Raw genomic sequence first — 13877 nt, 5'->3', positions numbered from 1 at the left:
AGAGTTCTCAAAAAGACAGGTGCAGTAGTATCCACCAGTACTCGGGAGGCCCAAGGACCCAGAGTTGTAATGAAGCCTGGGTGCTCACAGAACTCTCACAAGGCAATTTTGTGGAAGGGTTTGATATGTAGGGAAACAAAAACACACAACTGCTTTTTAAGTTTTCTTGTTAGTAAGCCAGAAATGGATTGCTGTGTTTGTTTGGTGGTGGGTAAACACAGGAGAGGAAAGCTTCAGGTATAGAAATTATACATAATGCAATGTGGGGTTCGGGGGGTGTGTGTGTGTGTGTGTGTGTGTGTGTGTGTGTGTGTGTGTGTGGTGTGTGTGTTTTGTTTTTGAGACAGGTTTCTCAATAGCATTGGCTGTCTTGGAGCTTGCTTTGTACCCTGTCTCCATCTCCCAAGTGCTGGGATCAAAGGTGACGTGTGCTATCACACAGAGCTTATAGTACAATGTTTTAACTACAAAATAAAATAAGGACCCAGAGATAGCTTAAAAAAATAAAGATGCTTACTCTACAAGTCTGGTAACCTGAGTTCCATCCTTGGAGCCTATTTAAAGTGAGAGAGGACCAACTACAAAGTAGCCCTCTAACCTCCACAAACTTGTCCTAGTATTTTCACCCACCCATACATAACACACACATCCAGCATGTTACACATATGCTCACACACTAATACCAATTACTTGATGGTGGTATTTATCAACTGGTTACCAAGCTGACTACAAAGTTATAAAAAAATAATTAAATGTAAATCAAGGAAGACTTTAACTGGACTTTTAACTTCAGGACAGTATTTAGTTATAAATCAAGACTATGTAATAGTCACTGTATGTCAACCATATATGTAAGATCTGGGTTATAATTAATCTGATAGTCTTTGTGAGAAGTAATGCTGCTGAAAAATCATTCCTATCAGATTCACTTTCTTATGGAATAAATTTTGTGATACCATAAAAAGTTTCAGATAAAAAAAAGGTAATCAGATGATAAAATTGTCTGATTCTTTTCTACAGTTAAAGTTTTACTATAAAGTGTGCATCCTTTTTATAAGTTCAGTTAAGTAGTCAAAAATAAACGTATAGAAAGAAATCTTAAAGATGCTGTATTACACCAACAAGTAAGCAGTAAAAACAACATTTAACTACTTATTCAGAGACTTTAAGGGAGGAGAAATTATCAAGCATTTACTTACTAGCTCCGCTTCCAATTGTTCTATGGAAAAGCTGGGACATCCGAGGACCAAGAGGACCAAACAGGTGAGGAGGAAGACCCCTGGCCTCTAGCAGAGCTAAAGAAAAAAGAAGGGCAGGAAGAGTAGTTGAGCCGACTTAAAGCAACTGATCTTACCAAAAAATGCCAAGGAACTGATTCATTTCACACAACTGAGTTAATACAATGTTACTTTCCACTTGAAATTTTAAGGGAAACAACATTAACTTTCTAAAACCCCATACGTACAATTTAATTTAGTTACCATATATTAAAACACTACCATGATTGTTTTCAAATATGATGACATTTTTGGGAGAACTTAAAATGTATACTGATCAGAACTATGTACAAAAACCATAAATAGCTAATTTAGATAAGTCATATATTAAGAACCCTTGCTTCATTTTCCTCTTAACATGACTTCTCGAAGAAATTTTGGCAAACGTTTAGAAACACGAAAAATCATAAACCATTTTACCAGTTCCAAAGAAAAGTGGTTTTCATTAAGTAGCATGGCAGAGATTTCCAAAACTTGTTATTTCTCTCAGGAACTATAGATGAATGTGAAACTTTCACATAATGTCTCTTGTAAGTCTTACACAGGGAATCTACTAAAAATCCATCATCTGAGATTTAAGTACAGACTCACATATTCATACATGGAGTATATGTAATATAAGATTGTTTTTTAAAGGCTCTGACTACATTAAGGAAAAAAGAAAACCAACTAGTATTTACAAAAGAACATGAGGCTTGGGGGAAAAAAATCATGCTATTAGATTTTATTTATGTTTTTAGATACAGAGACCAACAACATATTGAGGTGCTTCGTAATTTATTACTAAAGCCAATTACACATGTAATCATGTGAAGAAAATTTTGAAAAAATATGAGGCTTTGCTTGGTTAAACAGTAAAAATGAAGACGCAAACAGGTCATCTCTGAAACAAAATCATCAAGGTGTCATAAAGAAAAAAAAATTTCCCAGAGGTACACCTAGAATTGCTAGACAATATTCAAGTGAATATATATGAACTGAGGTCAAGTCAAGAACACAACTATCTGCAGCCCATGATAATCATTTCTTGCAAACTCAATGACTGTCTTTACCTTGTAATCGTCCCATCTCAGAATCATCCGATTCACTCTCCCCAGAGGTGGTCATGCCAACAGCCCCTGCAACAGAACTAGAGGCTTGGGGAGAGGGGGAAGGTAAGGATTAGGAGGAGCATTTAATCTTGTATGTCTGGCTTACCTTAAAGAAAAACCAAAGCTTTACAGACTATAATAAATTAAATGTGACTTCCTACACACTCAGCCATTCTACAACTCTCTGGCATAAAATTCAGGAGAAAAAGAGAGCTCAACAACTTTATGTAAACATAAACATAAATTTGCAACCTTCATGCCCTTGAAATAGCTTCCTTCTAGATTCTTCTGCCATTATAGTCAACCATTGTGATATTTCAGAAATTTAACCATTTATCTGTTTTCTCTAGCTGCAAGAGTGCAAAAAGATTATATAAACTCTTCCTTTTGGAATAGAATACTGAAGACATATAATACAACTAACACGTAAGTGCAAAGAATTGCTATGAAGTATGAGAAAAACAGAAGCTAAGATGCCAAAAGTTAAAGTAGAATAAAGCAGAAGAATCCCACTACACAAAACATGTATGAACCAAAACACAAACAAACCAGTTTAAGTTAACAGCAGTAGATACTATAAATCTGACCAAAGGAGAAGAAACTAGTAGTCTACTAAATCCAAGCATATGCTTAGACCTACACAGCTTCATACCTAGGTTTGATCTATATATAACTACATCATTAATAATCCCATCAGCCTGCTCACTAGATAATGACAATACAAAGGCAAGACGACAGACGTTTATGACTGACATAAATTGATAGCTCTTCTGAGATGGGCATGGTGGCAAATTCATCAACAGCATAGGGCATACACAGACACAGACACTTAACAGACACAGACATGAACATGCGCGCGCGCACACACACACACACACACACACACGCTCACACCCAACAGGATCCTGTTTAAAAGTAAAAGATGGCAAAGTGACAGCCACTAATTCTACATTTTTCAAAATACACATTTTCTGTAACTTCAAATTCTATTTTTAATTCTTAGATATGGGTTAAAACAAAAGTTAGCTTTCTGCCTTGAATTTCTGCTCCAACTTCCCTCTGACAGAATATGACCTGAGAGTAGTAAGCAGCAATAAACCCTTTATTAAATCCCCCCCAGAAGAGTTAACAGTGGCCAAAGGCTGAATCCAGTCCATCAGTTATTGATGCAAGTGATGAGAACAGAGCTGTATGCTCTGTATGTATGTATACTATCAGCTGCTTCTTTCCTGTTACAATCCCAGTAATAATAAAGATGATGAAAGACTAAAACTGCACTATACAAAAATACTAAAGAGGCAGCATTAAGATGCTTATATGCTGAATTATTGACATGGGTTCTTACAGAGATCCTTTATACTGAAGAATAGAGAGAAAGCTGTTTTATAAAATATAACCAACTAACAGCTGTCAACTCAAAAAAACATTAGTTAAGCCCAAAAACTGTATTCATAGCATACACCATTTCTGTCTCTACAAGTCAAATATAAAAACGACCGTCAACAGAGACAATCAAAACCCAGATTTTTCATCAGTAATACTTAAAATTTTTAAATGAAATACTCTATTTTAGAATGCCAAGTTTATATTTTTATAAGCACTTTGGCCTCTTACAAAAGAAAGATAAAACATTAGAAGGCTTACAAAAGGATTTTTACTTGCCAGAAGGTGCTAAGGATATGTGTAAGTAAAGAAGGCAATAGGAAGATTTGTATATCATGAAACCTTGTAGTAAGACAAAAAAAGCACAGCTTTTCTTTACATAACATAATTTGTAGTATAAACAAATATAATCAGGGAGATAAAAGCATTAAAAACTAGATCCAATACAGATGAAAGTGGTACACGCCTTTAATCCCAGCACTCAGGAGGCAAAAACAGGTAGATCTCTGTGATTTCGAGGCCTGACTGGTCTACAGAGGAAGTTCCAGGACAGCAAGGGCTACACAGAGAAACTCTGTCTTAAAATTTTTAAAGGGGTGGAGCACAAATGGGTACTGGGTATTAGAGCTTCCACCTCTAGTCTTAACACTAAGGCAAGCTTTGTGAGCTGAAAAGCTGACTGGTCTACACGCTGAAGACTAGGCCAGACAGGGCTATATAGTGAGAACCTGGTCTTTCATAGTTTATAAAACTCTATCTTCTTTATTTTATATACTTTATTTTATATACTTTTAATTTGAAAACAAAATAAGACCAAAAGCGCCACAATAAACAACACCCAACCCCACTATTTGGTGAAGGAGGGTTTTCCTGCTTAAGACATCAATAACAGAATAGAGGAAAACAGCCACTACACATCAGCAGAGAGCCTGTCTTAATAACATAAAACTAGCCTGGCAGTGGTGGAGTACACCTTTAATCCCAGCTCTCAGAAGGCACAGGCAGGCAGATCTCTGTGAGTTCAAGGCAAACCTAGTTGCTTTCTAGGATATAACCCTGGATCATTTTTTGAAGTTATGAAGTCTTAATATAAAAAGTAAACACCAGAACACGCCTATTTTTCCTTGCTATTTCACTATTCTAAAAAAAGTCTTCCAACTATAGAATCAGACATTCAAGAGACAGACATAAAAAAAGTAGTTCAAAGGACCACGAACCTGTCCTCTATGCTAAATTAGATTTACACACAGAGAAAATAAAGCACATTTTCCCAGAAGTAGTTTACAGTGAGCCAACTGAGGAATTTCTATTATCCATAAAGGACCCACCCCTTTATAAAACTGTATCTTACTAACCCTAGTGCACTTCAACCCATGTGTATCTTTTCCAACAGTCAACACCCCACAAGTATCTTTTATCCAAAAAAAAAAAAAAAAAAAAAAAAAAAAAAAAGGCCGACCACACTGATTTCAAACGTGAATAACAGTACGACACACTACATTCCCTTGAAGCATTTATCCTATATAAAATCAATGAATCAAGGGATTAGATTCCCCTCCCCCATTCTCCTTTCTAACTTCAGAATGTAGCCATATGAATTAAAGTCTTATAACACCTAGGGAGAGGAAACTGCTGTACTGCGTACTTGGTTTCTAAGACCTGGATGAAGCGTCATACATTTTAGCTTGAATCTCTGGGAAAGCTTAACCAATGTATGCCTCAGTTTTCCCTCATTTATAAAATAGCAATAACAGAAGTCACACCTCAGCAGGTTGTTCTGAATATTCAATGAGAAAATGTGGGAAATGTCTAAAGTCATATCTGCAGAGTGAACAGGTGTTGCTGTTATAATTACTGTTAAAAGTCAACCAACAATACATTCAGAAATTTCACTTCTGTCACTCATTTGAGATTCGGCCTCATACTTTCATATTCCAACTTGAAATAATGGAAGGGTAGGGAAATAATGTTCAATACTGGGAACAAGAGACTGCATTATCAACATCCTGAAAGAGCCTGCAAATGAAATAGCTTGTATTCTTCCAAATGTTTACCAATGAACCATAAAGAAAAACTATTAAAAAAAAAAGCAATTTAGTATTTTTCATTCCCAATAGGCTACTACAAATCCACTATCTAATTTTTTTTTTTTTTTTAATAAAAATTGGGAAACAGAAATGACTTAAAAAACAAAGCTATGCAACGTATGGTAACCATGGGTAACCAGGCCTTTACAGCAAACTGATTTATGACCAGCCACAGGCATTAAAGAAAACTACTGTATATCCTAATATTGAATCACACTACATGAAAGAGCTTTGTTCAAAAGTATATGCTTGTGTAATAAGCTTGATGTAGCATGATTGTAGAAATATATATACATTAACAATAATGAATTACAGTATTTTTTCTGTTTAGAAAGAGCAAATTCACACTATATTTTAAAATTCACTTACCATATTTTTTTGATAATAGTAACATACTTAAAGCTAAAAGAAGAAAAATGCATCCTTTTGTGCCATCCAAATATATATATATATATATATATATATATATATATATATATGATAAGCCCATAACAAAAAAAAAAAAATCAAAATACTATTATTAAAGTAGATTCAAAACAAAATACATTTTAGGGCTTACAAAATGCTAAGATCTACATGCAATTTAAAGTACATCCGTACATTTTTATTATGATTTTAACTTCATTAAAACAATCACTAGTCAACTCACATACTGGTCAATACACTAAAACCTTAAATAGAAAATTTACACATTTGTATAAAGCCCTCTGAATGTAATTAGTACAAGTATGGACTGGATGAGAATTTAGATCTTTACAAATGAATCCACTAATCAATGATATCCAATCTATGATATAAAACAAAATAGAAAAAAAAAGGTTATTTCATAATAACATCTATGGTATATCTATCCCCTCCTTTTTATTCTAATTGGGATGTAGAACAAAGGAAATTCATCCAAAAATAAATTTGTGAGGAAAAAAAAAAAAAAAGATATGTTTTATGGCTAAGAGGTGCCAGTCTACCTGCAGCTCCTTGGGGAGCCTCATCTGTCCGGGCAGCTGAGGAATTTACTGTCTCCTGGTTGCTTTCGGGTTCTGCCATTTTCTCTTGCCGCCGGGCCTCAGCTGCTCCTCTCTTGCCCAGGCCAGAGCCTCGCCGACTGCAACAGAAAAATGTCATTATAGTCAGCATTACCAAAGCACCAGAAGCGATGTATAGACAACACAAAGCTCAAATTCACAAAGGACAAAGCCAGTTTCTTCTCCCTTTTAAATAAAAATTGTTATAGAAAATCACTTAGACTTTGTGTATCTGAAATTCTTCCAAGTTATAGCTCACACAATATAAGCTTCTGTTTTACTGGGAGCTGTTGTCATCTTTTACAGACAGACATGATTTTTAAACACTTTCAGCTTAATGAAAAAGTGGATCCTCCTGAAGAGGGGGGGGGGACTAAACATTTAAAATATAGCCTCACTTCCAAACATAGACAATGGACAAAGGATCACAGAGTGACAGCAACAATAGGAAGATCAAAAAGACTTTGTCAGACTACCTAAATCATCTAAGAATCAAACATCCTAACACCACAAAAAACAGTTAATATTTATGGACAACAAGATAACCTGGGAAGACCTGTTTTAAGGACAGACGTACAGAATACACTGTAGAAAATAAAGTAATCACAAGTTTTTATAAAATACACTCTATTGATAATGATCTACTTCTATTTTAATAATCAGTAGGTAAACTGAGCAAAAGATAACCAACATTACAAACAGTTCCCTGATTTACCTTAGGAAATGATCAAACTTAAGGCTCAAGTGTCTTGGACCATCACAGTGTCTAGTAATGCAAAGAGAATGGGCTCAATGAGCATGAAAATGACGCTCTCAATTACGTGAATATTTGAAGATTTTACTTATTAGTGAAAACTCTCTTAACAAGAATGGGTTTAATTAATCTTTCCTTCATAAGTAAATAGTTCATTCAAAACCTAGCTAAACAAGCTGTAAATGAGATTCAAATTCATCCAACATTTAATTTTCACAGTATTCTAGGCTAAAAACTGTGTATGTATGAGCTGCTACCCTCAAAAATTGTTACTCTGAAAGAAGCGCACATGCTTATTAGATCACCAAGGCATTAAATATGAGAAAAAGCCCTAAAAATTAATAAAAGGTTGTGGACAAAGACTGTTTCAAGCAAGTATGTTAGGTGACTGTATACCCCAATGATCAAGTGTCCATGTGTACTAAAAGGGCAGAATAAAAAAAATTATAAATACTAAAATATCTAACTTCACATATGGCAAATTCAGACTATAACTGGATCCTGGAGAGTTGGCACCACAGTTCAGGGTGTCCATCAATCTCTCTTCTAGATATCAACAACCAATTACAAGCTCCCAGAATCTATGTGGAAGAGCTCACAATTGCCTATGGGGTGTCAGTCAACTTTGGACCTATTGGCATTTTCACGTATCAGTAAATGTACACACAATTTTAGATTTCTTTTAAATCTTTTTTTAAAAAAACATTAAAAACTTGGCCAAAAATGGGACTAAAGTTCTGTAGATTTCACAATTATTTTCTTAGGAATCCTCAAAGTTATTCCTAAGAAACCTGAAATGCACTCAGTTAAACTAATTCTAAATATTGTTAAAGCAATATGAAGAAAATATGGGGGGCATGAGGCTAAGGCACAGCAGTTCCTTCTTAGGCTATGAAGAATTCAGTCTATCCTGGTGCAGTGGCACACACATACCTTTAATCCCCAGTTCTCAGGAGACAAAGACAGACAGATCTGTTTGAGGCCACTCTGGGGTTATATATATAGAGGGAGACTAGGTAGGCAGGCAGGGAGGTAATAATAGACAGACAGAAAGAATAGCTAAAAAGAAAATAAGCTTTGGGGGGTAGGCAGAACACATCAAGAGAGGTGGCTCAGTATTTAAGAACACTTCTTAGGGCTGAAGAGATGGTTCAGAGCACTGTTTGCTCTTCCAGAGATTCTGAATACAATTTCCAGCAACCACATGGTGGTCACAACCATCTATACTGGAATCTGATGGCCGCTTCTGGCATACAAGGGTACATGCAGTCAGAGCCCCCATATACATAAAATAAATAACTCTTTACACATGCACACACACTTCTTAACCTTCCAGAGCATTGAAGTTCAGTCCCCAACACCCACATAAGCATCAAAATTAAGTTTTTTTGTTTGTTTGGCTTGGTTTTTCAACAGGGTTTGTCTGTGTTATCAAGCCCCAGCTGTCCTGGAACTCTCTTTGTAGACTAGGCTAGCCTAGATCAGGCTGCCTATGCTGGGATTAAGGCATGTGTCACCACACCTGAAAACTAACTCCTGTTCCAGGGATTCTGGTACTCACTATAGTAGAAATCTGCCTACCTCTGCCTCCAGAGTGGCAGGAGGTGCCACTAGGTCCAGCTAGCCTAATGTCTAAATATTGGTCATTAACTGTAAAGTGTCTTAGCAAAAGAGGAAAAAAATACAGACATGGTCCTACAGAGTGAGTTCCAGGAGGGCCAAGGCAAAGAAACCCTGTCTAGAGAGAAAAAAAAGGTAACATTTTAAAAAAGAAATTTTATATAAAATTATGTCATGTTATTCCATAAATTTTACATAATATGTAAATTGCTCATTAACTGGGCTGGGTGTAGCGCGTATCCCTGTAATCCTATTACTAGAGAGACTGAGGCAAGCAAAGATTAAATAGAGGGTCACATGGAAGGGGAGGAGAATCTCCCCTATCAGTGGGCTTGGGGAAGGGCATGGGAGATGAGGGAGGAAGACTGGGATTGGGAGGGAATAAGGGAGGGGGCTACAGCTGGGATACAAAGTGAAGAAACTATAATTAATACAAAAAAATAAAATTAAAAGAAAAAAGATTAAGTAGTAGCTACCTAGGACACAAATCAAGACTGCTGGAAAGGTGGGGAGGGGAAAGGAGCAGAAGGAATAGGTGAGGATGGGAGAAGGGAAGGGAGAAGAGGGAAGGGAAGAAAATGGAGGAAAGGAAGAGTAAGGAGGAAAAAGGCAGGGACAGCACAAGGAGGAGAAGGAAATATTATTTGGTAATTTTAAGAAGTACAGAAAGATCAAACTTGAAATACCAGAGCAAAAGAAGGTAAATAAAAACCATAGGCTCAAAAATACTAAATTAATTACCTGGTACTAGCACAGGAGCCCGTGGTCTTTTGGCGTGTGCTCCTCCTCAAACTGGGGAGCTCAGCAGGTGGGGACTCACTGCGCTTCTTGGTAGACTTTCTTAAACCTATACATGAGAAATAGAAAAGTTGAATTTTCTAAGTATGAATTATGTATCCAGGAAACCATCCTTTTTAAAAGCCTACCAGCTCTTTCATCTTTCAGCCCAAACCTCACAGTATGTCCTGCCTTTTCCTTCAGTTTCTAATCTCACTAACTTTACATTACCCCTTGATCCATTTTGGCTACTTTACATGAGAGAGAACACAAAACAGGATTTCACTTATTCTACTCTATTAGCATAGAACTAAAGATTAGTGAAATGTCCAATTTTTAGATCATAATTAGGGAGAATCAATCCAGAACACTTTACATTTATCCTGAAAGCTACCCAATGCCTTTATAGTGATAGATGCCTTTATAGTGATGCTATTAAAGTTCTAATAACCAAGAATTTATTATTTTTAAATAAAGAAACCAAGACAGCATCTGTAAACACCTTCCTCTCTCCACCATGAACAATGGTATGATAGTATGCTGGGTGGTAGGCTCTATTTAACCAAAGAACTTCAACAGTGAAGACTCCAAAGTCAACAGTCAAAAGTTTTCTGGATACTACTGGACCATGTTAAATGAATGAGAGTTTTTTTCAGGAAACACTTAAGCACTTAGTCTCAATTACCTCCATTTTCCATGAAGTTTAAGTTTTGAATATGTCATCTGCTTAAGGTGAAAATTCCCTACTGGGTGCAGGTGGGAGGCTGCAAAGACAGGATCTCATGGTGTAGCCCCAGCTGGTCTGATATTTGCCTTCTCTCCCTAGTGCTGAGATTAAAGGAGCGCACCACTGCTACTACGCCTGGCTTCTCGAGTTCTTAAAAATCACCAATAAAAGGACTGGATGAAAATGGGTTAAATCTAGATATTTAGATATTTAATCTAAAGTTAAATCTAGATATTTAGGGGCCTAAAGAGATGACTCAGCAATTAACAAAGCTTACTGTTCTTGTCAGCAATAAAACAGTTCGCAGCACTCACTCACAGACCACTAGCACCGGTACCCTCCAGTTCCAGAGAAGCCTTCTGACCTCCACAGGTTCATGCTCACCAACAACTTGTGCATTCATTTACACTCATACATACAGACTGTAAAAAAAAATAGTCTTTAAGGTATTTCCATCTTTTTTATTCTTTTTTTTAAGATTTTTTTTTTATTTACTTTTTAGGCAGTATTCTGCCTGCATGCTAAAAGAGGGCACCACATCTCATTAAGATGGTTATGAGCCAGTGCTCTCAATCTCTGAATCCTCTCAGCCCCATCTCTTCTCTTTTTTATTCTTAAGTGAACATTATAGCTCATTCAAGTAGAGATGTTAAGGAAAGCTGCTGAGTCTTAAAAAAAAAAAAACAAAAAAACAAAAAAACAAAAAAACAAAAAACACCTCAGACTCTATAAAAGAGGAAAAAAAAAACTCTATGGTCAGAGTGACATTTAATCTAAACCAAAGTTTCAGGATTTTTTATTTTTTAATTTCTAAATAACCTTTGTTGAAGAGTAACCAGGCACTTAAAGTGAATACCAAAAAAAAAAAAAAAAAAAAATCAGAACATTATATTGTAATTGAGAAATAAACAGTGGCTTAAGAATTCTTGAATTTCCATTTATTTTTAGATTAACAAACTAATAAATTAACCCAATTTCTTGATGTAATCACATACCTATGCTTTCTCTTCTACTCTACTTAGCCTCTGCCCTGGTATACACCTTGGTAACAGGAGACACAACAGTGTGTATTGCAATGGAGCGGACAACATATTTGGTCAACTGATATCTCTATCTTTCAACATTTTTAAAAAAATCCATCCACTTGTGACACACACTATAAACCTTGTACTTGGGGGTGGAAATAGGATGATAATGATCAAGACTGGCCTTGGCTACATGTCTTGAGAGAGAAATTTTATATTAAAAGGTTACTTCAGCTACACAATGACTTCAAAGCCAGCCTGAGTTAAACAAGACCCTGTCTACACAAAACAAAAACATTCAAAAGCAAAGGGGAGGGGATGATAAATATACAATATATTCATAGACAAAATAGCGAAACTATTTTCGCTTCTAATAAACCACTTAAGAGCCAGGAGGTGGTAGCACACACCACTGATCCAGTATTTGAAAGGCAGAGATAGGTGGATCCAGGGAGTTTGAGGCCAGCATGGTCTACAGAGTGAGTTCAAGGACAGCCAAGGCTACACAGAGAAACCCTGATTCAGATAGGGAAGGAAGGAAGGAAGGAAGGAAGGAAGGAAGGAAGGAAGGAAGGAAGGAAGGAAGGAGGGAGGGAGGAAGAAGGGAGGGAGGGAGGAAGAAGGAAGGGAGGGAGGGAGGGAGGAAGGAAGAAGGAAGGAAGGAAGGAAAAAAGAAAAACCAAAAACCAAAACCAAGCAAATAAAAAACCTTAATAAGAAGGTTAATGTCATATTATTATATATATTTCTACATATATATACGTATACCTTTATATGTGTGTGTATATGTGTGTATATAAATTTCTACATAACATGATTGTGATAAGTGATAGATGATAACTGAAATAGGACTAAGAAAGCCTACTGTCATTAGAAAAAAAAAAAAGCAGAAAAAGTATGTGCAGTTGCATAGGTAAAACAGCTGCCTTCTAGATAAAAAGGACCAAAAACATACACTGATTTCTACCCTTTCACAAATGACACTAAAATAACATTAAAAAAAAATCTTACTGAGTTGAGTGATGGCACACACCTTTAATCCCAGCACTCTAGCAAGGCAGAGGCAGGCAGATCTCTGAGTCTGAGGATAACCTGGACAGAGTGAGTTCCAGGAACAGTGAAACCCTGCCTCAAAAACCAACAAAAATCTGTCACATAAATCCACAAAGGTGGTAAGCATGAAAGACCTACAATCACAACTCAAATTTCCAAGTGAAAAGCAGACATATTAGGTACTGCAGTCCAAATGCTAAAGGCAGAAAACTAAGATATTAATCAATTAGAACTGAGTGTACAGACACTAAAGATTCAGGAACTGATGATGCTAAGAACCTTGGAGCAATTTTGGGGTTAAAATGCAACCAGAATTCTAGATCCATATTACAGATTTTCTGTATAATTTCCAATTATACAACTGGGCAGCTTTCTAGAACGTTATATTTTACATGTAAATTACAGAAATCCTTGATAAAGCAGGCAATCACAAATAAGTATGCCATATCCCCAACCCAGACTCCAGGATTCTTTTCAGTTCAAGCACCTCAGAAAATTTGAAAATTTGACACACCTTCAGTTTCAAAAAGGAGTTTCAAAGAAAAAGTAATCTAAAAATAGTTTCATTACAGAATGCTCTAACCAATCATTAGGCAGTAAATCTCAGTCAAACCTAACTCATGAACTCATTAAAAATTGTATTTCTGTTCTTGCCTTACACTTAACTAATGAGAAGGCAAGCACAACCACCAGACACTGAAGTCCCTGGTTTCAATTAAAAAAAAAAAAAAAAAAAAACTATCCAAACACTCGCGAACTCATATTATACAAGTTAGAAAGAGATCAATATTCAAGCATGGAAAACTACTAATATAGTCAAGAAACAAATGTCAATAAACCAAATGTAAGATTCTATGTAGAAAAAATGAATCATAACAATCTCTTGAAAATAAGTAAACATGTGGACGAGGATGCAAAAAGAGAAAGAAAGCTACTAGAACAGAATAAAAAGGAAAACCAAGGACAAGAAGAAAGAAAGAAAAGAAAGAAAGAGAGAGAGAGAGAGAGAGAGAGAGAAAGAAAGAAAGAAAGAAAGAAAGAAAGAAAGAAAGAAAGAAAGA

The 13877-nt window shown here is 36.0% G+C and overlaps 1 protein-coding gene across 14 annotated transcripts in view; it reads right to left on the bottom strand.

Annotated features, from left to right (window-relative positions):
- Trip12 (thyroid hormone receptor interactor 12) overlaps positions 1-13877 on the bottom strand; it is a 93297-nt gene that overhangs the window by 55666 nt on the left and 23754 nt on the right. For 13 of the 14 annotated variants that reach the window (XM_055617041.1, XM_055617043.1, XM_055617042.1 and 10 more), the window contains 4 exons: positions 9976-10081; positions 6804-6940; positions 2330-2413; positions 1200-1295 (listed from right to left, as the gene is read on the bottom strand). In XM_055617041.1, the coding sequence (XP_055473016.1) occupies positions 1200-1295; positions 2330-2413; positions 6804-6940; positions 9976-10081 (423 nt within the window). The remainder of the gene's footprint in view (positions 1-1199; positions 1296-2329; positions 2414-6803; positions 6941-9975; positions 10082-13877) is intronic. The other variant, XM_055617046.1, reaches the window with a different exon arrangement.

The sequence above is a fragment of the Psammomys obesus genome, unplaced genomic scaffold (assembly GCF_907164565.1).
Source record: "Psammomys obesus unplaced genomic scaffold, mPsaObe1.curated_primary_1811, whole genome shotgun sequence".
Taxonomy (NCBI): domain Eukaryota; kingdom Metazoa; phylum Chordata; class Mammalia; order Rodentia; family Muridae; genus Psammomys; species Psammomys obesus.
This window is presented reverse-complemented; position numbering and strand designations above follow the sequence as displayed.